We start from the raw sequence: 24,286 nt of genomic DNA on the forward strand, positions 1-24,286 counted from the left end.
GAAAATACTCGGATGCTGAAAGCCTCCTACCTTTGAATAGTACCTCTTAAATATTTTGAAAAAGTTTCGAGATATTTTATTTTAATGTGTTCTTTGTATTCCGACAAGTCTTATTTCAAACAGGAAGAAATTATTGATAAATTTGTGGTTTGGCCTTTCAGTACCTTCACACCACTGGTGTGTCTAAGAAGAAATAAACTATAATATCAGTCTTGGGTGTATATCAAGCTTTTCGTGCCATCGGATACACCCACAGTGCCCAGATGTCTTCTCCAAACACCCGCCACCCCCTCCCTCCCTCTCACCAAGTGCCTGGGCTCTGCAAGCTCCAGCAGTCTTTCCTTTCTGCCAGCTGTAGCAGGGATCTTGTCACCTTCTTCCCCTGCTCTCCCTGCTCCACTTTCTCCGTCTGAGCTTTTTTGGTGAATTATTTGGGCCCTGCAAAGCTCACTACACAGCTACAGTTGGTTTTGGCCCTTACACGTGGTGAAGAAACTACAGGTAGCCAAGGCAAAATTTATGAACAGTCTGTAACTATTTGCTTGATTGCAAGATGCCCAAATCACAAAATCCATCATCTTAGAAAAAATCATCAACATCTGATGGGGCTTTGGCCGCTGGGTTCTGTAGGGTCTCTTCTATTGGAGCAACAGGTTCAACCAAAACTGTTTGACAAAAAATTGAATCACAAAACAGGAGCAGGAGGGAAAATTTTTCCTTTTGGTAAAACTTCAGTTAATTTTTTGTTCAAAGTGCACGTATTTGTTAGATCAACATGAAGGATTGTACTTTATTTAGCTTTATTTTTAAAAGCAATTATTTGAAGGATTGTGCTACTGTTGTGTAAACCAACCTGTATTTTCAGTGTAGTGCCTCCCTTCCTTCCTACCCACAACCTTTCTGTGTTTCATTATTTTAGGAGCATGTACTCAGTTTGGAAATCACTTTTAGAAGGCACAATGCAAGTGGCCCAGTCCCGACTCAATATCTGTGAGAACTATAAAAACTTAATTTCTGAACCAGCCAGGACTGTACGGTGCTTTAAGGAACAGCAGTTGAAAAAGGTATTTGCTCTTTTATAAGTTCTTTAAACTTCTGTCATTTTTATTTAGAAAAAAAAAAAAGTTATTTAGAAATGGTTTAGTATGGCGTTTTGAAAATACATATATACTTTTTAGTCTCTTCCTATGGATGTTGTTATAGAAATAAATAGCCAGCTGAAGGGGGATCAAAATTCTGAGCTGTGTTATCCGAATTAAAATTGCTTGGAAATGAGTCTTTCAAAATGGGATACACTGTTGGTCTTTGCAAATCTGCAGCAATTGCTGACTGTATATGTGATAAACGGTGCAGCAGTTATGTTGAATTGGTTTTGCAGTGACAATTGCAAGTGGATTTTCTTAGAATAGGTTCTGATTTTAAGAAAAAGATGTATCTTAAACCTGAAGGAATGACTTGTGCAGTCTTCAAGATGTAGAATAAAGGTTATGCAGCCACCTCCTGTGAAGGTATCGCAAGTACTCCAAAAGCTGCTATAATGGATACATTAATCCATGCAAAGAAAATAGTGTAGTTCAAGGGCAAAAGTAAGCTTGACTTTCATTTAATTGGTTGTTGCATTTGAAAAGTCATTTATGTCTTAAGACGTCTCTTTACACAGGGTGTGTTTCAAATAAAAGGCAATGTTCCATCTGTTTCCATGTCAGTAAGACACGTTTTTAAAATTACAGTGATGTGTATTTATGTAAAGCTAAGTGCCCTTCATATTTTAATTATTTTGTGTTTGTGTTCTGCGGATTTCGCTGGACCAAACGTAAATTTTTTTTACGTTTTCAAGAGCGACCTTTTGAAGTGCTCTCTGTGTGATTTGGACAAAACACAACTTAAGGAGAGAAACAGAAATGCTGGTGGAACACACTTTCTCAGGGATTAGTTGGTAGTCCTAGGAAAGTCCTGTACGTTCTCACTGAGCATTTATTAACATCGCCTCTGGGTTTAATTTAAGGTAGTCTGAAGGATCCATTCAAAGTAAAAGACAAAATCCTTCCCCCAAACAACACGCCATTTCAGTTTCGTTTGCTGAAAAGTGACAACTAACTGTAACTTACTGAGTTATCTCTTCTAGAACAGTTATTTTCTAAAATAGTTATTTTGTAAAAGATTTGGCTACAAACTTTTAAAGACATGTTAATGTAACATGAGTTCTCAGTTTCTGAACAAATTATTACACAGCTCTTAAAAGGATGTTCAGTATCAGTTTTTCTGGGGGGGGAAAAAAAATCTTTATTAATGTTGTTTTATTGTCCCATGAAATTTTATTTTTCTGTGAAGCTTTCCAAACAATGCTGTAGCAATTTTCTAGTATCCTTACTGGGTAAATCACCTCCAGTTTTATTCTTCTGCAAGCGCCAATAGTTCAGTGTTTATGAGTCAGCAGTAGAAGTGGAGACGACTTCTTTAAATTTATATAAATGATAGAGGTTCCTTTTTCCCTGCACTTTTGAATTAGTGGAACAGGTTATTACAAGTGTCAGGGCAGTACTTCTGGTTCAGAGAATTCTGACAGCGATATGGGTTTTCTACAAGATGGAATAACCATCCACTTGGTGGTATTAATTTTCCTCCACGACAAATGTGGTGTTTTATTCAGTGCAGTCTCTCACGCTTTCCCTTGGATTTCCAAGCAGATAAATAATGTATTATACTGACATCCATCCAGACAAAAGCTTATCAAAATTGGGATTCGGAGTCAGCAGAGTCCTTGTAATGTTACACTGGAATGTCAATCTAAAATCAAGTTTCTGTTAGAAGCAGCGTCTCCTTCAAGATTGCAGTAGGTGTTGAGTTGCTCCCGATGAAATGTCATCTTTTATTTTCCTGATGTTTTTTTAAACCTTTACTTCCCGGACTCGGTAGCGTATAGAACCTTCATTTTTATGACCCGTTTTAATACTCAACCGGAACAATTTCAGAAAACCTCCTTATAATTTGCTGAAAAATATTGCTAAGTGCCAAGGTGACTCTGGAGCAGGGGTAATAAATGAGTCTCTTGTAGACCATGTCTGACCTCTTAAGAAAACTGATCCCCTGCCCTCGCTCAGCGGCTCCTGGATGCAGACAAGAAGGCTGTTCTGAGGGCAGCAGCCCACCCCCTGCCATTATCTTTCCCCAGAGACCTTGTAAGCTTATCCCATAAGTGATGTGTGGTTTCCTATACTGGCCTTGGAAGACAAGGCAGAGAGCTGTGGTGTACGTTCATCAGGTATCTCCAGGAAAGATGATGTGGCCACCGCTGCCGCCGTTGGCAGGGATCTGTATCAGAAGGCTGAAAGGGAAAATAGAATAAAATCGCTCTGCAACAAGAAACCATCTCTGTCAGCTCTCTGAAACAGCTTTTTACATGGAACCAGTGGCTGCCCAACCCCAAACCCCTAAATGGCATCCAGTCTCCTGACAATTTTATATTCTTCAGAGATGCAAACGCAAGATTATTTTAGGCTTTTAAAATGATCGTGTTAACAACTGAGGTTATTTGATATTTAAATTTTTTGATGCCGACAGGAGACTTCAGGGATCAAAATACCAATTGATGCAGCAAAACCCTGGTCCATTTGAAATGATTTTAGGTCTCTGTCAGCTGTCCAATATATACAGATTTTTCTACCTTTCATTTTTCTATCGTACACTCAGAGGTCTTCAAAAAAGCCAGTCCTGCCCTCTGCCACTCCCCAAACCACCCACCATGAAGCTTACCTTGTGAAGCCCGTGGTGTTACTGGTCTGCACACATCAAATACTGGTTTCAGTGTGAATTTATGTGAGTTTTTATAAACTTTATAGCCAGAAAGGAATTTGCCATTTTCACTGACAGCAGAATTGTGTGGTGAGAAGACGAGCAATTTCTATTGATTGAAACAAAAAGCCTCTTTTTTACTGGTGGCTGGCTATTATTTTTATCATTTGTTGAATACTGTGACATTAATGTTGCATTGTTGGATTACATCACCTATTAGTCTTGCAGTGCTTGTAAAGGAGGTTACATGCATTAATAATTAGTGTAATGAAAAGCCTCAGGTGTTTGAGAGGGGTGTTCAGTTAGAGGACAACGTGTGGCACCTTGAATGGGAGAAGTCGGGTATGTGATAATGATATGAAAAGAGCTGGGACCTTGGGTCTGGTCTTTGAAGAACAGAAAGGCAAATTGAAAGGCAAATTGGTTTCCTTAAGCTAGCTTGAGGCTCTGCCTCTAAGTCTTGCCTGGAGCCTTCATTGACCACATCTAGTCTGTAATATCTATAATTAAATATAAAAGCATTGAACAATCACTCTTGTATGTACTTAAGTTTGGGTAAAAGAAAATCTTTATAGATCTCTTTGAAAGATAGTGTAATTCTAGACATCGATAATTCACATTTGTTATGTTAAGTAGATCCTTTCTGTTTAACAGACATTCTTTCCCACAATTTTTTTTTTTTAAGCTGATAGGATGTTTGGAGAATTGCTGAACATTTTAGTAATTGTTGTGGGTTAACCACGGTCAGCAGCTCAGCCCCACACAGCTGCTCGCTCACTCCCCTCTGTTGGGATGGGGGAGAGAGTTGGAAGGGTAAAAGTGTGAAAATTTGGGGTTTAAGATAGAGACACTTTATTAGGTAAAGCAAAACAAGGAATTCATTCACTCCTTCCCACTGGCAGGCGGGTGTTTCCCCATCGCCAGGAAGGCAGGGCTCCATCACACGTTATCAGTGGGAGGACAGGCACCGTAACCCCCAACGTCCCCCTTTCCTCCTCCTTCCCCCAGCTTGTATTGCTGAGCACGACACTGTATGGTCTGGGCTACCCCTTGGGTCCGTTGGGGTCAGCTGTCCCCTTGGTCCCCTCCCAACCTCTCGTGCACACCCAGCCAAGGGTCCCAGCCAAAAGGCCTTGCCACTGTGTCAGCACTGCTCAGCGACAGCTAAAACATCCCTGAGTCAGTAACACAGGCTTGGTCACAGAATCCCAGACTCATCTAGGTTGGAAAAGACCTTGAAGATCATCCAGTCTAACCGTCAATCACAAATCCAAACCACAGCACCATCCCAGCTACTGCACAGAAAACGAACGCTCTCCCAGCCCAAACCAGTGCAGTAACTTTTCTGCTGTTCCTTTTGGTATTAATTTTTGACATTGAAATGTATGTCATAATGCTGATTGGGTCGTATGGAGAACGGATGGAATTATTTTCACTCACGCTGTGCATTTTAAGCCTCTAAGTTTTCTTTGTGAATGACACAGATTTCTGATACAACCCTATTTGTCGGAAAGCTCTCGAAATAAGTCTAAGAAAAATAAGCTCTTAAAATAATGTTTATCAAAATGTTCTTATTGCTGTTGTGTTTTACATGGTAGCTTTTGTCTTGTGTTTTAAATTTTAGAGAAGGAGAGACTAATCATTTTCTCCATCACCTCCAGCAGATTGCCTCTGGATTTTTCCCAATTGTATTCCAATTATTTCAACTAATTACCTCATCCAAAGCTTTCAGAACTTTTATGTTCAATTTGCGAGTTATCTTTGAATTTGAATCGTTAAACAGAAGAAAGAAGTACATTTTATGTTCTGATCAGCTTTAAAAGAAAGGCATGAATAATTGACCAGGAGTGACTTGGAGATTGTGTTGTTCCATGTAAAATGTAATAAAGAGCCATAAAATGGTGATGATAGTATTATTTGGATGCAAAAAACCATTAATGCTTTGTTTCCTGAATGCTTTTTTTTTTTTTTTCCCCCAGTGCGTGGACCAGTTGACAAGGATCCAAGCAGAATTACAAGAGACAGTAAAAGATTTAGCTAAAGGCAAAAAGAAATATTTTGAGACTGAACAGATGGCTCAAGCAGTGCGGGAGAAAGCTGATATTGAGGCCAAGTATGTTTTTATAATAGCATATGGATAAATAATTGCGTATAAAGCAGATTTGTACTTGTATTAGTTTTTACGCTTGATATTATTCTGGAAGAAAGATAATTGCTTTCAATGAGCTTATGCCAATTTATTTTTTTCTTTTTGTTTATATACGTTTTTGTAACCATTTCAAGCACGCTACTACCTTGATAGTGCAGTAGAACTTTAGGGTGGTTTCTTAAGGAAGGAAGTTAAACTAACTGCTTTAATTTGACATTTTCAAAAGACCCTGACACCCTTTTTGATATTAAAGGCTGCTCACTTCATTTTCTCTCCACAGATCTCAAATGTGATATCAGTCCATTTGGAGTGGGAGAGGGGATGGGACACTGTTTTCCATTTTTGAAGATATATTTTTGGGGCTTCGGATTTTTATGCTCTTTGACATGCTAAAGAGGTTGATTTCCTTCCTTTCAGGAAAGCAAGAAACCCACATGTTTTCAGTTTGGAGTGCAGCCTGTTTTATTGGTGTTTGCCTCACCGTTTTTGCAATTTTTTTTTTTTTATTATTATTTTGAGAAATTACTCAGAATTGTTCTCAGGGACTGAAAAGAAATTATGGTTTCATTAGAAAGTTTTTCTGTCTTTCCCTTTGAGGGCTGAATGATGAAAAGAAGAACTTTCATAAGATTACCTACAACACCTGAAGAAAGTAAAAAAGCCCCAACCAACCAAACACCAAACAACCAAAAATTTGAGCTTGTGAATTTTGGGACAGATTCATACTGCCATCTTGTCCAGATTAAAACAGCTATTTACTTGATTTTGTTTTCTTCTTTACTTTTTAAACCACTGTCTTTCAAATAGTTAATAAAGTACTTCTCTAATTTCTCTTTTCTGAATCCAAACAAGAAATTCAGACCAGTTCTGCTTTCAAAAACATGTGTGCATACACGGGTACTCCTCCAGCTTCCTGTAATATTGTCACTGATGATTTTGCATTAGTATTCCTTCAGACGACCAGTAGTTCAGATTCATAGCACTTTGTGTCTGGAGGGCTAACTCAAAAATCCATCAAACACCAAAATAACTTAGATTGCAGCTGCCATCCCATTTCCCTGTCACGATGTATTTAAATTTTGTTCTAAAATTTAAGTAAGCTGTGCAGAACATGCAGTCAAAGTACTATTGATGTACTTCAGCATACTTTGTAATATTTTCCTTGATCCTTAAGCTTTACTTAAAACTACAAATAAAAATCAGGCATAAAAAGTTAATTAAATTAAAATTTTGCAGAAGCAAATTGCAGCAGCCTGATCATACAATGCTGTTGTAGAAATTATATATGACAGTAATGTCATCTCTTAATTTCTCTTTCAGGTCCAAACTTAGTCTTTTCCAGTCAAGAATAAGCTTGCAGAAGGCAAGCGTAAAGGTGAGTATAAGCAAAACTTAACGTTTTGCTACTAATTTTATGAAGCATATGACCAGAGTTGTTTGGAATCTAGAGATGTCAGTCATCTTGAAAGGTTTTTTTGTTAGAACAAGTGATGAGATAAGAGCACTCTCAGCAGCCAGAGTGCAGGGTTACATATGACCAGATTTACAAGGAAATTTTTTTCCAGTGGGAGTTATAACTGGTTTTTGAAGACCATGTGTGAAATTACAACTGTATGAGAGAAAAAAATGCATTAGAAATCCCCTTACCATTAACAAAGCCATTAAGCTATTAATCCCTTAAAGTTTGTTCTGTATTAATACATAGATATGCATGTTAATTTACTCTTAATACACGTCTGATCATTTAAATTCTCATTAGTACCTATCTTTTAACTTCCATTTCTTGTTGTAGTTAAAAGCACGACGATCCGAGTGTAATTCCAAGGCTATCCATGCAAGGAATGATTATCTTCTCACTTTAGCAGCTGCTAATGCACACCAAGATCGCTATTATCAAACAGATTTAGTAAACATTATGAAGGTAAGGAAATTAATTTATGTATGACAGTTGGGAAGTGTGAAAATCTGGAAAGCGAAGTGAGTGAAGTATAAAATCTTGGGTTGATTTATGACACCAGCGTTGACTTTTCTGATATGCTGCAATAGATGAGAGTGCAGTGCAGTAGATGGATGTGCAGGATACTCGGTACCTATTACCAAGGCTAAGCAGTCACCTTTATTTTTTAATTCACTTTTTTCTGAAAAACTCACTTGGAGATAAAGGAATCAAGTTTGTAAAACTTAAGACCTGTGTTTTCCTACTGCAGTGAACCTTAAGTAAGCTGGAAATTTTTTTAATTCTTCATTAACATATCCCATAATTTTTTTTTTGTTTTAATCCAGTTATATGCTCTGAACATTTCTTTATGGTATGATTATTGAAAATATAATCATTAAATATCTTGGTTTCAAACTATGAATTTTAGAGAATAGCAAAGCAGCACTGCTGTTCCCACCCGTGGCAGCTTGCCAAGCCAAGAGTAGGTACTTGAACTCATAGGAAGTGACATACTTAAAAAGTTCAGATATGATTGCTCATACGTTTTTTTAAAAATATCATCCTAGAATTACTTAAATGTTCACTATTCCTGCACCTTAGAATTAGGTAGTTACAGATAAAATTGTAAAGTCTGTAAAATCAGCTATTTAAAGCTCATTCCCGCTTTATGTAGTTGCGTTTCATATATTGACATTTCCAAGGTTTATTTAAATTTGCTATCTGCAAACTATTTCCAGGTGATGCAATCAGGCATGGCAACCTAGAAGTGTGTAATTTGCATTTAAAATTGCCTTACTGAAGAACTATCACTGTATTATAACAAATCACTGTATTATCAGCAGGCTTTTGCATACTGGGGAAAAAAATATTGATATGAAAAGCAGATAACTGAAGTAGAAAATGAGAGCACCAAACGAGGCCTCCAAGGGATTCTTATATGTAATTCCATTATATCCTGACTAAGTTAACCACTCTTCTGGCAATACCTGCGTGCCTCTTAGAGTAAATCACAGCCTGTGTTATAAATTCATTGCTCTGCCTGATATCTGACTTCCTAGAAGGCTAAATCAGATCTGGGTATCTCAGAGGCAACGCAGGGTTGATAGTCCTTGAGGCAGCAATCCTGTCTTTGCTCCGTGTGTGTCTGTGATGGTGCTTTTCTGTTAGTGGAACATGAATATCGGTGCTGGCTAAATGTTGAGTACATGGAAATAGTTATAAAGTATTTCCTTCTAGTACTGGAGATAAAATTATGAGTCGATGCTTACATAAGATAATTCCATACTTACATGCATGATTGGCTGTCATCACTTAATGCTCTTAACATGGAAGCAATGCCAGAAGTGAATTTAATATATTCACAACAAAACAAACAAAAAGGGCATTTGAAATAGTCAAAAAAATGAGCAGATATCCCATGTAAAATTACGACCGGCTCTGGTGGGTTATGGCTGCTCTCATCTCAGGGCATTGTAACATAAACCCTGCGAAGGGATTTTCGTTTCCTCTGTATGTCTGGCTGCATTTTGTGTGCATCGCAAACTAAGCACACAGTGAACTAAGCAAGATCGTCATTTCTTTTGAGTTTCCATAAACATTTATGCCTTTTGGATGGTGTGGGCTTTCTGTACTGTGACATTGGAAACCTGTGGGTACCCCAGGAATGTGGGATTTTAAAATTTTTTATTTTTTTAGAAGTTGCAATAAAACATCAAGCTAAACCCCACTGAATTGTTTTTGAAAGACGGAAAAATACAATAATGGAAAACCGAGTCATGCTGGTGCCGTTTCTCTGCATGTGTGCTGCCTTCCATAGATGTTCTACATGCACAGGGTCCACTTGCTAAAGTCACTGCTGATCTATGGTGTTTCATTACTCAGTTACTGGGCTCCCTTTTATCTACTCCTTTCTTTTGTAGAACTTGTTTTGAATCTTTTTTCAAAGTGAACCTTTTTCTCATGTGGAAACCTCTCCGTGCAACCTATTCTTCTATCTAAATAATTGTGGTTTACTGAAATCCTAAATTGTAAGTACTTTCACCGAGCCAGATTACTTTGGAAGGAAAGGGACAACATTGAGGGCTCTTTTTCTGCCTGTCTCAGATATTTATAGCAGTTGAATCTCTTTGTCTGGTAAACAACTGTGTTCTTAATGAAGAAGTGTAAAAAATTTGGGTTTTTTCACTGTTGTTTATGAGGAAAAAATAAGTGGGAGCACACCCACATCTCTTTGCAACAGGGTCATTCTTTGGAGCAAGGGAGGGAGTAAGTCAAAGGCAAGGTCTCAAACTGAAGTGGCTACTGAATGCATTTTTGAATAAGAATTATCACTGGGCTCCAGCTGTGTTCATCCAAGAGCTTGTCAAATGTAAATTCAAACATGAAACTGCTGAAATATGAACAACAATGTGTAATGTGTAGCTAAAACCCACATCAGTGCCAACAGAAAGCAACAAGTGTGTCCCAACCTTTGAAAAAGGGCTCCAGGAGGGGCCCTGTGAATTATAGAAGAAGAAATCCAACTTTCTTACCAGGCAGGCTGATAAAAGAAGCCCAGTGATGGATGGAGTCAGTTCACACGCGGATAGATATGATGCAGTGGGAGCAAGCCTTTATGAAGAGGGAAAGCGTCCTTCAAACAGAGATCTTGAAGGAGTCAGTAAGCCTGGGGATAAGGGTGATTCATCTGATTTAATGTCTCAAATTTGCTGGGAGCTCTCAACAAACTTCCCACTCAGTCTCTGCTTACGTAAAAAAACAACGTTGTTACGGGTAGGGTGGTGAGGGTTTTCTCATAGATTAATAACTGATGAAGAGATACAGAAGATGTGGGATTAAAGTAAATACTTGGGGTTTATAAGGGAAGGAGCTGTGCTGGCAAGGTCCTGGATTTTCTCTTACCGATCTCCTTCTGAAATGCATGTGGGAACCATGCTGTTTAAAATACTGAGCAAATGATTATTTTATTTAGCATAATGATTTAACATCAACAGTATGGAGAAGGAAACTGGAGAGAGAGGTGATGATTTGAAGGTGATGAATCATTCAGTATAAGCAAATGTAAAGTTTATGACCAAGAGATGTAGTAAGATCTTGGCAATTTTGGTTGACTGGGCAAGAAAATAGCACATGAAATTAATGTTAAAAAAAGAAAAGCAGTCAGTTGGGGAGAAAACTGCTGCCTACAGAATCAAGAACTCTGAATAGCAATTACCATTTGTGAAAGAGATACTAGAACTGGAAAAATGAATGAAGAATAAAGAAATGGAGACTTTGTCTACTAAATGTTTTTAATCCTTCCTCTAGGTAACATCACTAAGAAGGGGGAGGTGTTTTGGAAAGATATTAAAGCCCTTCCTAGGCAGCACGGTCCTTGTTTTAATAGGCTGAGTGGCAGCGTGACCCAATATATGTTACATGCTCTAATACAGTTGTAGTGTCTAAACTAAAGATGTTTGTGTGTTGAGATTAACATACTAAAAATGCGCCTTTTAATATAAGCAAATCCTTAGGTATTCCTGTAGCAGTGGTCGCCGTGCTGACAGTAATCCTCCATTTAGGTGCCGTTGAGCTGATGCAACTTCTTCTCTTTGAACTCTTCAGGGCTGTCCACGTTTCTAAATCACATCAAGCTTCTCCTTAAACTGTTCAGATTTTCTCTGTCTTGCAGCACCTTTGGATTTATTGCCTTCTTGCAAATACTCAGCTTCTTTTCTTGGTCTTCTTCTTGACCAAGACTCTCAAAGACCAAACTAGGCATTCTTGAAAACTTCACTTCTCATACCAGCTGCCCCATTTGAAAGCAAACTGGAAGACTGACTCCTGTAAGGAGCAAGTTGGCATTCTTGAGTGAAATCAATAGCACCTCAAACATCAGACTTATTTATTTAGTGTCTACTCTTTCAGGATGAGTTCTGCAAGTTGGTGATTATCTCCACCCTGTAGACCAGGTGAGATTCCTGTGACCCCACACCATCTATGTAGTAAGATACAACCCTGGTACCACTTCCATTAGTTTGCTTGAAATCAGATACATTATGTCACCCTTTTATCAGACACATACATCTGAAATTATTTTCAGGCTGTTTTTCAGAGTTATTCAGTAACCTGTAGATAAATCCTTTATCTAAATAATACTTCAGAATGTCACTTAACCTTCAGACTTGAAAAACAAACTACCCACCTTCCCTGCCTTCAGAATCTCCCTACTCCTCAGCTTTAAAATAGAGCCATTGGAAATCATGTGGAAAGCAGAAAAAAGGTAATTTTGTTGCATTTTTAAAGACAGATCTTGTATATCCTCTGTCTAGAACAGTTGTTTTAAATGGCATTTAGGTATAAAATGATGGCTGCTTGGTACAGTTCCTTTGGAGTCCACGAGTATGGATTTCACTGAAGAGTTGAAGCTTTCCATGTTTTTCTGGTTAGGTTACCCAAAGATGATAAAAACTTCAGAAACAGAAAAAAACGTGAAGAAATTTCAGCTGATACTTGGCTATATTACTGTGTAAGAAAGAAAAACACATGCTTATTTGCAAAAGCTTCGGAGACTGTTTCTGTTTGCATCCATCAGAAACAATTTCTTCATGGGTTTTAGTTTTAATTGGGTGATTGTTTCCAGAATGAGAATTGTACCGTGTGGGTTTTGTTGGTGAGAGAGTTGTCAGCTTCTGGCTGGTTTGAAGCTGGGCTTGGCTTGGTGGGAACTGGCCATGAAATGCTGCTCACTGCTGGCTTTGGGATTGAGATGTAGCATAGCACACTCTGAAACCATCACGCTGGACTAGCTATGTGTGCAGACAGCAACTCACTTTCCTAGAAAACTTGGAACTTTACTGGCTTTGATAAATAGTGGATTAAAATTCAGGTTGACCCAGCGCTGAGGGATCTGGGGGAGTTGGGAAGGGTCAGGGTAAGGGTCATGGTTGGGCTGGAGGAGCTCCAAGGGCTTTTCCAACCTCGATGATTCTGGGATTCTGTGAAAATAAGCTGATTTTGCTGTCTGTTGCTATCTCCTTTCATGTATTAAATTACCTTTGATTTTAATTTGCTAAAACCTAGGTCTTACTTCGTGACATTTGATCCGAAGGTGGCAATTTGTGTGACTTTTTCTTAAAAGCTTTTGTGCACATGTAACAGAGTTGTAATTTCATAATTATGCCTTCAGTTTTATAGTACCCAGCTGTCAAGAACTCTTGCTACACACGTCCCTTGACTTCTACTTAGTGAAGAGGGCAAAACACTGGTGTTTGTTATAGGATGTGTACGTCAACAGTTGGTCGTTGCGTCCTGTGCGAGATGAACTGAATGCGGATGGGTAACGTTAATGCATACCTTGGCTTGCTGACAGCCTAGACAATAGCATGTTCATCAGGGGTTTATAAGCAATAAAATCCAATAATGGTTCATACTGTTGTTAAGGAAAAAGAGGAGTGGTGATATTTTTCCTTTCTAATACTTGTATTTCAAAGTGGAAATCTTTAAGGAAAATCTACCTTAAGATTTCAAAGTTATTTTATAGAGCTAGGTCGTCAGTGGAGCTGCGTGGTCGATGCCAAAGATACGGTCACCTTTACAGCTAAATACTTTAAGGATCCTGAATGGTATCATAGGGTATAATTAAAAAAAGAAACTCCACCAAGCCGTTGGCAATCAGGTGTGATCGTAATGTTGGGGAACTGTTCAGAGATAGTGACGCATTTCTTACAAGCTGTTGGTTTATGCTGGCACAAGGTATTTGTGAATTGTTGGTAAAGCGTAACATATGTTGGGCTGGAGACTCCTTGGGTTGCTCCGTGTTCAGAAGAAGTCAGCGTTGGTCATGTTCCTTGTCTCTGACTCAGAAATTCTGCTGTTGCACTGGCCTGTGACAAATGAATCACAAATATATATCATGGCTTTATTTCGTATTCTGTAGCAGGCAACAAATGGACATTTTCATTGGCAGGATTCGTGGTAACATAACAGCTTCTGATAATTCTCAGTAGTTTTGAATATGTTACTTTAGTTTGCAACATTTTTTATGCAAAGAAGAACAAATAATTCAGTGTTTGTAACTGTGAAAGCCATCACAAACAAAAGGAGATGCTTAGAAAGAAAATGCAGAAAGCTTCCAGCATTTTTAAAAGAATTGAGAATTACTTCTATGGTGCCATCGTAGTTTGAGTTACACCAGTAAATGAGAAGCAAACCCATTCTAGGTCTCCCTTTAGAAAAAAATAGGAATCCCATTGTGTTTTTCTGTATCTGTCCTTTTTGTCCAGAATTTACATCTGGATATAGCAAAGTTGTGCCACAGACCGGAGCTCTCCATTTCAATCTCTGCAGTCAAATTAATTAAAAAAAAAAAAAAAGCATAGACTAAAGCATCATAATGTTTTATTCTTTGCTAGTTTCCTGACAAGCTGCTTAGGAGCAGTTGCCATCACCTGATTGTTGAGATACAGTCTGCAAACCCTTTTAAGTGTAAGTTGTCTGCCTGGTGCTCAGGTTTCCGCAGAAGTTTAAACTGAGGTCAGAAGGAAGTGTAAGATGATGGCTGAAGTAAATTCAGGGCTGTTTTGATACCTGTCATTTATTATGATTTCATTTTTTACTGCTCTACCGAACTCCTCTGGAAATTCCTCTCATGAACCACCTCTATGACTTTATAAAGCAACTTATAAAGAGAAAAAAAAAAAAAAAAAAAAAAAGGCGTCATGAACATTTTAAATAATTCTTGGATTATTTTTAGTAGAAAGAGAGAACTAAAACTCAAATTGGTTTCAAAGTCTAGACATTTATAAATGACATGAGCATCAGCTCAGCGGTTTATTCCATTACAGCCTGTGGCAGGTGGTGCACGTGTGTGCGTGCAAATCATAGGGCTCAGGACTCTCTTGTTTGAGCTTCACACAAACCAAGGTTTCTGACACAACATAAAATCTTTTATTAAAGTGTTTAATTTTGTTTCTGTGGTATGTTTTCAAAATCTGTTGCTCTCCAGGGTTTCCCTTCTAATGCTTGTATTTCAAAGTGGAAATCTTGAAGGAAAATCTGCCTTAAGATTTCAAAGTTATTTTATAGAGCTAGGTCATCAGTGGAGCTTCATGGTCGATGCCAAAGATGTGGTCACCTTTGCAGCTAAATACTTTAAATGGTATCATAGGGTATAATTAAAAATAAAAATTAAAAAAAAAGAAACCCCACCAAGCCATTGGCAATCAGGTATGATCTTAATGTTGGGGAGCTGTTCAGAGATAGTGATGCCTTTCTTACAAGCAATGAAAAATTCTCAATAAGGTAGCAGGTATTTCTAAATGAAGCACTCTGCATTTTTTTTAAAAAACAATTTCATCTCATACCTAATGTGGTCTTTGGTGTCTTGAGGATTGTGTCAGAGGAATAGTGTCAAAAGCTGCGCTTTGCTATTTTTTTTTTGTCTATGTGGTTTCAGTAAGGTTTTTTTGTATTGTTGTAAGTATCAGTCATCTTTCCTGTTTCTTCTGTACTTTCCAGTTTGGTTGACATGAGGAAGTGCAGTTGTATAATTTGGCTCTTGTTCTTGATCAGAGTTCTTGTGGTGATATGGCAGGTTTAAATAGGAACTTCATGTTATGTAATTTCCCTGGAACAGAGCTTTACTTCTGCGTGGGTGACAATACTGAGACGTGTTACAGCCTTGCTTTTTCAATTCGAGAGATGAGTTTTGAAAATTACAGCTGATGTGTACTGTTTTCACGGCCTTGCCTGTTGTTAAGCACTGTCTTAAAGGGTTCTGACAGAGGAAGAGATTCTGTCTGCCTTCTGAGGAATGAGCTGGCAGTCATGAGGATTAACGTGAGTAATGGTTGAGCTGTTGCAAGGGAACAGCGAGAGTGAGTGTAGTACCTGGAGCACATGTTAACGAAGGAGATGCTGAGAAAACTGAGTTTGCTGAGCCTAAGGGGAGAAAGGGAGATGTTAAGAGCCTTAGTGATCTACAGCTGCCTAGTGGGGAATGTATGGAGAAGGCTGAGCCAGGATTTTTTTTTTGAAAGTGATGTCATGGTGGGAGGCAGACAAATTGAAACCCGGGAAATTCTGATTAAATAGGAAAATGCTTTGCCATGAAGGTGGTCAAACAGAAGCAGGGGCTCGGGAAGGGGAGGAATGTCATACATTGGAGACATTTAGAACTTGACTGGACACAGCCTTGAGCAACCTGATCTATTTGGCCCTGCTCTGAGCAGAGGTTGGACTGACCTGTCCCTTTCGACCTAAATTATTCTATAATTCCATGAAATAACATTTTCTGTTAAGAAGATTCTGCTTGGGAAGCCCTAACTTCTAGTTTCTGGACTTTTTTCTGCCATTAATTGGAGTAACTTCATGAGCCAACAGTACTAGGTGATGTTTTGATGAACCCTATTTTTCTTTATTAGCATTGTTGGGAGTTTTTTTTGGAGCGGAGTTGACATCTGTGTTTTCAGCATAGTCATGCACCACTTTCACTGAGCACTTTTAATGATCATTTAAAACAAATGTAAATTTGCTTTAAACATTACAATGTTCCAAACATTACTTGCACAAATGAGACTCAGATGAACCTGGCAGTGTTTATAAAAATGACCCAAGATGGAGGACTTGGTGGTTTTCAGTTAATAATTTGATTTATGCCCAGAAATTAATAGGATGTTTATGGCAAATGGTTCTTTCCTCTGGTGACTCTATTTGACTTGAAAAGAGGGTTGACATGTTAGCTGAAGGTCTTAAATTGTCTCAGGAATGTTATCCTAGCAGTGGTTGGCCAATGTGTGTTCTGTATAAATAAAAGGTTAACATTAGCGTGAGTGTGTACTTCTGTAGACTCCAGAACAAGCAGAACCAATATTATCACTGTAAGAAATCATTTTACTTATGCATTATTGTTTTATGCTTTGTGGAATGATTTAGAAGCACCTAGGGAATTACTTTTCTAAAATGGAGATTCTGTCCTAAAAGAAAAAATAGCATTAAGATAAAATAATTTAGAAGTCACTAGAGGTTTCCGTGTTCTTCTATAAATCTCTTTTATTAAGTCAGTACTAGCTATTCTTTTAAGATCTTGGAATACTCCCTTTAAAATGTAGAGGGAATTTATGCAAGTGAAAGAACTATTGTTTTACTTTCTGTTCTTGTCAGCTGCAAGCCACAAATATTCTGTAATTACAATTAAGCCAGGCATAGATTGCTTTATCTACAGTATCAGATGGGCACAGTAACTTTGCTTCATAAACGGTCGATGAGTGTGTGTTGCTTTCCTGTGTTCATTCCTGTGAATGGAGGACGAGTGAAGGGAGGCAGTTGCCCAACACATGATACGAATGTTCCAGAAGATTCTCATTGTAGGCTTCACAATAGCTGACACCACGCTGTTTGCCCTTCCAGGGGCATCAGTCTTTGTGCATACGTGCACGGAAAACCTTGGGGAAATGAATGCCTTTAGTAAGGCCCTGTTTGGAGTGTGATTATGCATCCACGTTAATTGTTGAATAATTAATACAGAATTGTGCTCTCTTGTTTAGGCTTTTTCTTAAATGCTCATGTAGCACTCTTCCCAGTTGATACCCAAGCGCTGCTGTGGAGAGCTCTAGCTCCTTCATAGTCTATTGAATACATGCTAACAGTTCTGAGCATTTATATTCCAGCTGACTGTGAGTAAACACTTACAGAGAAGTGAAAAGAGGCTTCCCACCAGACATACAGCCACTTCTGGTGGTAATTTTGGCAAAATCACAAGCAAGGGATGTTCAGATGGCCTTACAGTAAGTGGTACTGCCAGCACTGGCTGTGGCAGCATCTAACACTCTTGGTTTCAGATCATATCCTGCAAGATCACGTTGCTCGTCACACAGCCTTCCCAAGCTAACTCGAGGCAAAAGAGTGGGTCTGAATCACATCTATTTTTGTTGTTCAGATGACAGACTGAGCGATGGTCACATTTGCCTGATGATAACTAGGCTCGGTCTCACCTCGTGTTTTAACCACAAATCAATTCCTTCTTTAAGCATTTGGTCCAAAAAGTCTGTTTATATCCAAGGGGCTAGGTATTTATTCCTTCATGAGTGGGAAGTGTATAGTGTAAAGACAGAGCATAGCAAAGCCTAATATATAAATGAAAGCAACTTCATTATCTTAAAACAATAATAATTTTTCATGGGGTAGTAAAACTATTTCTCGATAATACTTCTGGCTTGTCAGCGAGTTTTCCTTTGGCATTTTGACAGAAATAACTTTAGAAAAAGGTTGATTGCGAAAAAATGTAGTGTGATTTTACAGATGCTCGTGAAAGGTATTTCCTGTATAGGAGGTTACGCAGGAGAAGTCAGGGATGTATTTCTATGAGAAAGTTAACAGGAGGCTGGTATTGTTGGTGCAGTGAGACTTGGCAAGGAATAAAGAGAAATAATCAGTGCTGAAGGTTGAATGCAGTGGAGTAGAACAAGGAAAATGACTGGGAAGCCAAAAAAATTCAAAAGCACTGTTAGGAAGAGGGCACAAGAAAAGCAGCGTAAGGGTTAAGATGGGGAAGGAGGTACTTAACAGGAATCTGGGCGGTCTTGTTGAGAAATCTAATTTGAGGAGGTAACAGAAAACTTTAAAACTTTTTTTTTTTTTTTTTGGCTTTTAAAGATTTTATGTAGAAACTGTTTAGGATTTGGATCAGGCTTCAAGATTTTTCTGTCAAATGTCATAAAACTACCCATTTTGAACAGGAAATGAAACTTTGCCATCTTGTTTCAAAGCCACGCTGTAATACAATAAGAACAGTTCCCAAAATACTTTGCTCTGCCAGAAAGCAGCCTGTGTGCCTTCGAATCACTCTGTAGCTAGTGCAGAGAAATAACCAAACTCAGGAAGCACCTGGCAGGCTCTGGTTGAGAGGCAGGTGGGGCTACAGCGAAAAGTTTTAACTAGAAGCATGCCATATTCCTATTTTAGAAGTCTTAGAGTCAGACATCCCAAACAGATCATTCACGGGGTTTTGTTTGGTTGGGGTTTTTGTTTTTAGCAACTCCGTATTCACTTGGAGAATTGAAGACGCAAGGGAAGAAATAATTATTTTTGTTTTCATTATTATTCTAGTGGTTTTATCTGCTATTACTTATAGCCACACAGTGTTTCATTGACTTACCTGGAGTTTACATACATTTACATTGAAACTGTGTGAAAAACTCATGTACTGTTTTTAAAATTGAGTGCCTGTGCACAAGTTTTCTCCTGTTAAATGGAAAACTAACTTATTATAATTAACATTAGTGAAACAATGGGCTAATAATGTGCATAACGACATGGGAAACGAGCAGTTGTGGCCCCCCCAGAGTGGTTATTTAGGACCAAAGTGATAATGGAGGTATTGAAAACATTCCGATGCTCTGTTGGATGATTTGAAGTGAAAACTAAAGGTTTCTGTGAGTAACTGGTCCTCTATCAAAAATGAAATATCTAGTTGTCTTTGCTAGATACTTAATTTTAATGAAACTTAGGCAGTGTAGGCTGCAAATTGAAAGTGGTCATCTGGACATATTGGAGCTAGTGGCAAAGATGAGCTGGTTTTAATCCTCTAGCAAAGTCTCTAGGAATGGTAGGAAATGTTTTTGAAGTGTTTGAAGCACAGTCATGCTACAGATTTTGTTGTCTTCAAGAAACACAGAGTGGTTTAGAAGAAGGCAAAACATGTTGGAATGACCATCTTTTGATGGAGACTGTGGGGTCTGATGTAGTGTCTTGTACATCACCAGCAGGACAAAACATTTCTGAGTGACTTATGAAAGAGGTCGAGGAATTATAAGGAGAATAAGACTCAAAGTAGCACAAGCCAAGTAAGTGTAAGATGGAAAATGCCACACTGAATTTGAAGCATAATTAAATCCTTAAAGGAGTTATTGGAAAAATGGCTTCTAATCTATTATTTTTTTGCGTCTTGATGTCACCCTGCAGGGAGGCAAACCCGGTAAGAATTTTTACAGAACTGAGAAGGTTTCCATAGGGTACAGCTGTCAAACTGAGATGCTTTTTATCGTTTCAGCTTCAAAAGTTTTGCTTTGCTGTTTCAACATAAGTCCATTTGGTGACAGGGGAGGTGTTTACTAGTGTGGATGGATGGATGGATGGATGGATGGATGGATGGATGGATGGATGGATGGATGGATGTGAAGAGTTGGTCATCAGTTGTCGTAGCCTGAACAGTGCTTTTAAGCTGTATTTTTGGCACAATCTTTAGAAAACTTTCTTGCCTTGGGATTCCTTCCTGCAGCTGAATTTTGGGCTTGTGTTTGTGAGCCTTTACGGGTGCTGTGACTTGCAGTGCACGCTCAAAAGGCAACACACAGCATCGAGTTTCAGCTCCTTTTGAGAGGTCGGTAAATAGCTCAGGGCTCCGCCAGCACTGAATGGGGTGTGCAACTGGTATCGAAAGAGCAAACTGTTCCTTCACTGTGAGCTGCTCTGAAAGGAGATGAATGGAGCTGATCCATGTGCCATTGAATTAGGCCACAGAAGGGCATTAGGAGGCAAGAAATTCCTATTTAGCATTTACAAATTGCTAGGGAGATAATTGATTGGAAATCTGGCCAAAAAGCTTCGTCAAGGGCGGAGGAAGAGGGGGAATCCTGCAATATGATTTATCTGTCTACCTGCTAATTTTCAGACAGGAAAAAAAAAAAAAATCCCATCTGTTCAAGTTGTCATCTCTGCTAAAAAGGCTTTACAGCTAGGATAAACCCCCTTGTCGTGGAAGGGAAGGAAATATTCCCTACCAGGAGATTCATTACATCAATAATGCTGGATGACTGACTAGCTGGAACAGTGTAGTCCAGCTGAACAAGGATATTATTTTGTGATGTTTTACAAATTATGGAAGCACTAAGGTAACTGCTCATAGAATTTGAATGCTAATTAAAGGAAGTAATGTGTCTCTGGTATGCGCAGTGATGCTCACGGTTAATGGGAAGAACCTGTTTGGGGCAGCTGGTTCGTCAGAACCCCGTCTGCTGTGTGTGCACTCGCTTCCCCCTTGGCAGCAGCATCGTCCAGAAGCATCGAGCGACACCCTTCAGTTAGTACTTTTTAAAAATCTTAATGGATTTCAAAAACTTCAGGGAAGTTGAAATGCTTAGGTTCTTGTGCTTTCATCTCATAAAGTTATGAGAGCTGAAAATGATCTGAAGATATTGGAAGAAAATTTATTGGAAAGAATCATGAGAATATCCTGATTCTTTGGGTGCCTAAATTTATTTGGAGAAGCTGCTTTTGATGGAAGTATAAAACCAGGTATGTGGAGAAATCAGGTTTCTAGTTCAAGCTAAAGAATATTAGAAATACAATTTTTAGACTACTCCTATTAATCAAATTGTTCAGTGTTTTATATTAGACCTTAGATATAATGATTTAATTTAATAAATGAGAGTTCAACTTAATGAAAGAGAAATTTTAAAAAGATACAGGGTCCTAAGAAAAAGATTGACAAAAAGATGGCAAATCTGAGTGAGAAGCATCTTTTTTTCTAAGTAAAATCATCACAAGTGTTTGGATTTGTGTTGTATACCCAAATAATTTCACAAGTTTTAATAGTTAACCCGCTTCTGTTGTTCTTCTCAACGGGCATCCATTCAGTTGGATTATGATAGTGTATTTTTACGATACGCCTATGTCATTTCAGGTACAAGGTCTCTATTTAAATTCTGTGTATTGACATTCACATTTAGCACAGCCTCTGCTATCTAGTTGGGTCTAGAAGCTTCATTTCAAATTTAAAAGGGGGTATCAGAGACGGTGTTCATTGAATTAACTTTGGTGAAAGTCTCAATTTATTTAGTAGCAAAGACTAGGTATTAAAAATAACCTTTTATCAAAGAAATCCCAAGCCTGCCAGATTCTTGGGACCTCTCTTCCTGTGTGATTTATACATTGCTCTGTTCTGACCATATAATGTCATTAGGACATCTGAGCAGTATTATTGTGAAATTAAGCAGGTTTTGAAAAGGTTTGAGCATTAATCAGAGAGTGTGCAGCACTGTTGAAATAAGTTTGAAAAGAAGCTTACTCGGATGCAATTATTTTCATCAAACGATGTTATGAGAGTAAAATCTATTTAGGTGTTTCCAATCAGGCCACGCTTAAGAAGCGATTTAATTAAGAGATAGTTTAACATCACCGGATCCTATTTTGTTCGCTTTTCTGCTGATTTCTGTTACCCATCTCTATCATGTATCAAATAGTAAAAGCTTATAAAACACTGTCAGCTTCTGGAGACAATGGTGCAACCAATAAAACCATCAGTATTTGTTTAGGAATACTGCTGTAATGGCTTTGCCTGTGCCAGGCTTTGTGTTGAGGATGTGGGGAATCTCTTTAGAAGGGAGAAACCTTTCACAATATTTTTAATACAGGCTTCAGACTAAAATTATCTTTCTCCTCACCCACTGGTGCTTATAAGGGAGTGCATGCATAAATTGTTAGCGTGATTCCCTCGGGAATAAAGGAGAATGGACTACTAAAAGTAATAAAGCATAATTGGCACGTGGAATTCCCGAGTGATATTTGGGAAACACGAATTAATCTTCTATGCTGCAGTGCAGCTGCTATACCTTTGGCATACCCTTACGATGTTTTTTCCTTTATTGTTCAAGATAATGTCTTTCATTGTTCTGTGATTCTATAATTATTACAATAATCACAGCACTGTGACTCTCAGCCATTTTCCTTTTAAGAACATGTTGCTCATTTGTGTAGATTACAAAAATTCCTAAAAATAGATTCACTTGCTTTGGATCTTAAATTTTAATACTGGTAAAATCCTTCAGTAAAGTGCCTTTCAGGAACATGAAGTTTGCTATAGGAAATACGCTCTACCCTTTTCATATTGTTTAATTAGTTGACATTTTAATATAAAATTTTAAAAATGCATTTTCATTTGAGTTGGAAAATATTATCCTGAAAAGACCCTTTGTGTTGTGGGTTAGACAGTGCAATGTTATATAGGACCACATCAAACTGCAGGTTATGTCTCTTTGGCGTGATAAGGATCTGAAATATTCAGTAATGGATTAAATTTATTGAAGTTTGTAGTATTGCAATGTTGCCATCACTAAACTTACTCTGTGAGCATCTTCAGAAAACCCTGTTCACTGAATAGTTTGCTAGAAATGACAGGTAGCTTTAAACCCATGTACAGAAAAAAAAACCACATATGGAAGTGATAAATCCTAATAGCAGTTGGGACCAACAGCCTGTGTTGGAGTAGAAAAGGTTTTGTTCAACAGATTTATTTGAAGAAGTAAACGAAAAGCACACTGGGAAAAAAAAATTAACTGCTGTTAAAATGATGATACAGAGATTGAATCAACTGAACAAAACCTAAAGACAGCAGTGACAAAAGAGATGGTTAAAGAAATAGAAGGATGCAAAAGAGAAAATAAAAGCTCATGAGTAATGCATATGATCAGTATCTGATTTTTTTTTTTTCGTATTTTTTTAACGCATTTTATCTGCCAAGGGAGCATTTTTAACTCTCACAACCATGGGATTCGGTATGAAATGCATTTTACACGCACATTTGTACCAATTTAAGGTTTCTTTTCCTTAGTCTGTACTTTTGTAGAACACAGAAGGTTTTGAGATTTATCCAAAAGAGCTAGTGTGTCTGAGTCAAGGGTGTTTCATCTGTGGTACGAAAGCTTATATGGGGACTTGCTGGTACATTCACACCTTTGCCATAGTGAAAATCTGTAGTAAGGGAAAATTTCAAGAGCTTTCTTGGAGATAGATCTGTGTTTGTGTGTGATTAATGTAGGAGTTAAATATTGTCATGGTTTCTTTAACATACATTCCAAATGATGTAAATATATAAATATATTTTTTTTAAACTGAGCAACAGAATAGTTCATTGTTGGGTGCATTTTCTTGCTGAAGAAAAAAAAAAAGAAAAACAGCTGCAATTTTTAGACATACCACATACTCCACTGCTGTTCAGTCATGATCGTGATGATGTGGTCAGCATAAAAATCCTTGAATAGCAGAAATCGGTGGCAAATTACTGAACGATTTAAATGTACATTTTTCCACGTGAATGAAGCCAAATATTCTTGGCAGGAACTGTACAGAGTACTCTTCAGATATGAAGGTAACGTGACCATGACAGTCTGCCACTGAGTCTCTTCTGAGTTGGAGTTGAGACAATTTTTTTTTTTTTTCCAAGAATGAGGAAATAGAAAAGCAAAGACGCTTGCATCAGTGCAATTTATTAAACATTAATAAATTAATCATGTCAGAAGAAGGATCACCTTGGGATTTATTCCAGTACTATGAAAGATAAAGCAAAACACGTCCAAGAAGTCTTCAGAGATGATACTTAAAAACTTTTGGGAGAAGTATTTCTAGACTATAAAGACCCTGTTTTCATCCTC

General features: G+C 38.0%; 1 protein-coding gene across 1 annotated transcript in view; it reads left to right on the plus strand.

The window, feature by feature from the left end:
- FCHSD2 (FCH and double SH3 domains 2) overlaps nucleotides 1-24,286 on the plus strand; it is a 162,281-nt gene that overhangs the window by 85,424 nt on the left and 52,571 nt on the right. The window contains exons 5-8 of the mRNA XM_026850442.1: nucleotides 920-1,064; nucleotides 5,772-5,905; nucleotides 7,262-7,316; nucleotides 7,734-7,862. Of these exons, the coding sequence (XP_026706243.1) occupies nucleotides 920-1,064; nucleotides 5,772-5,905; nucleotides 7,262-7,316; nucleotides 7,734-7,862 (463 nt within the window). The remainder of the gene's footprint in view (nucleotides 1-919; nucleotides 1,065-5,771; nucleotides 5,906-7,261; nucleotides 7,317-7,733; nucleotides 7,863-24,286) is intronic.

This window comes from Athene cunicularia, assembly GCF_003259725.1.
Source record: "Athene cunicularia isolate RWA chromosome 1 unlocalized genomic scaffold, athCun1 chr1_part1, whole genome shotgun sequence".
Lineage (NCBI taxonomy): Eukaryota > Metazoa > Chordata > Aves > Strigiformes > Strigidae > Athene > Athene cunicularia.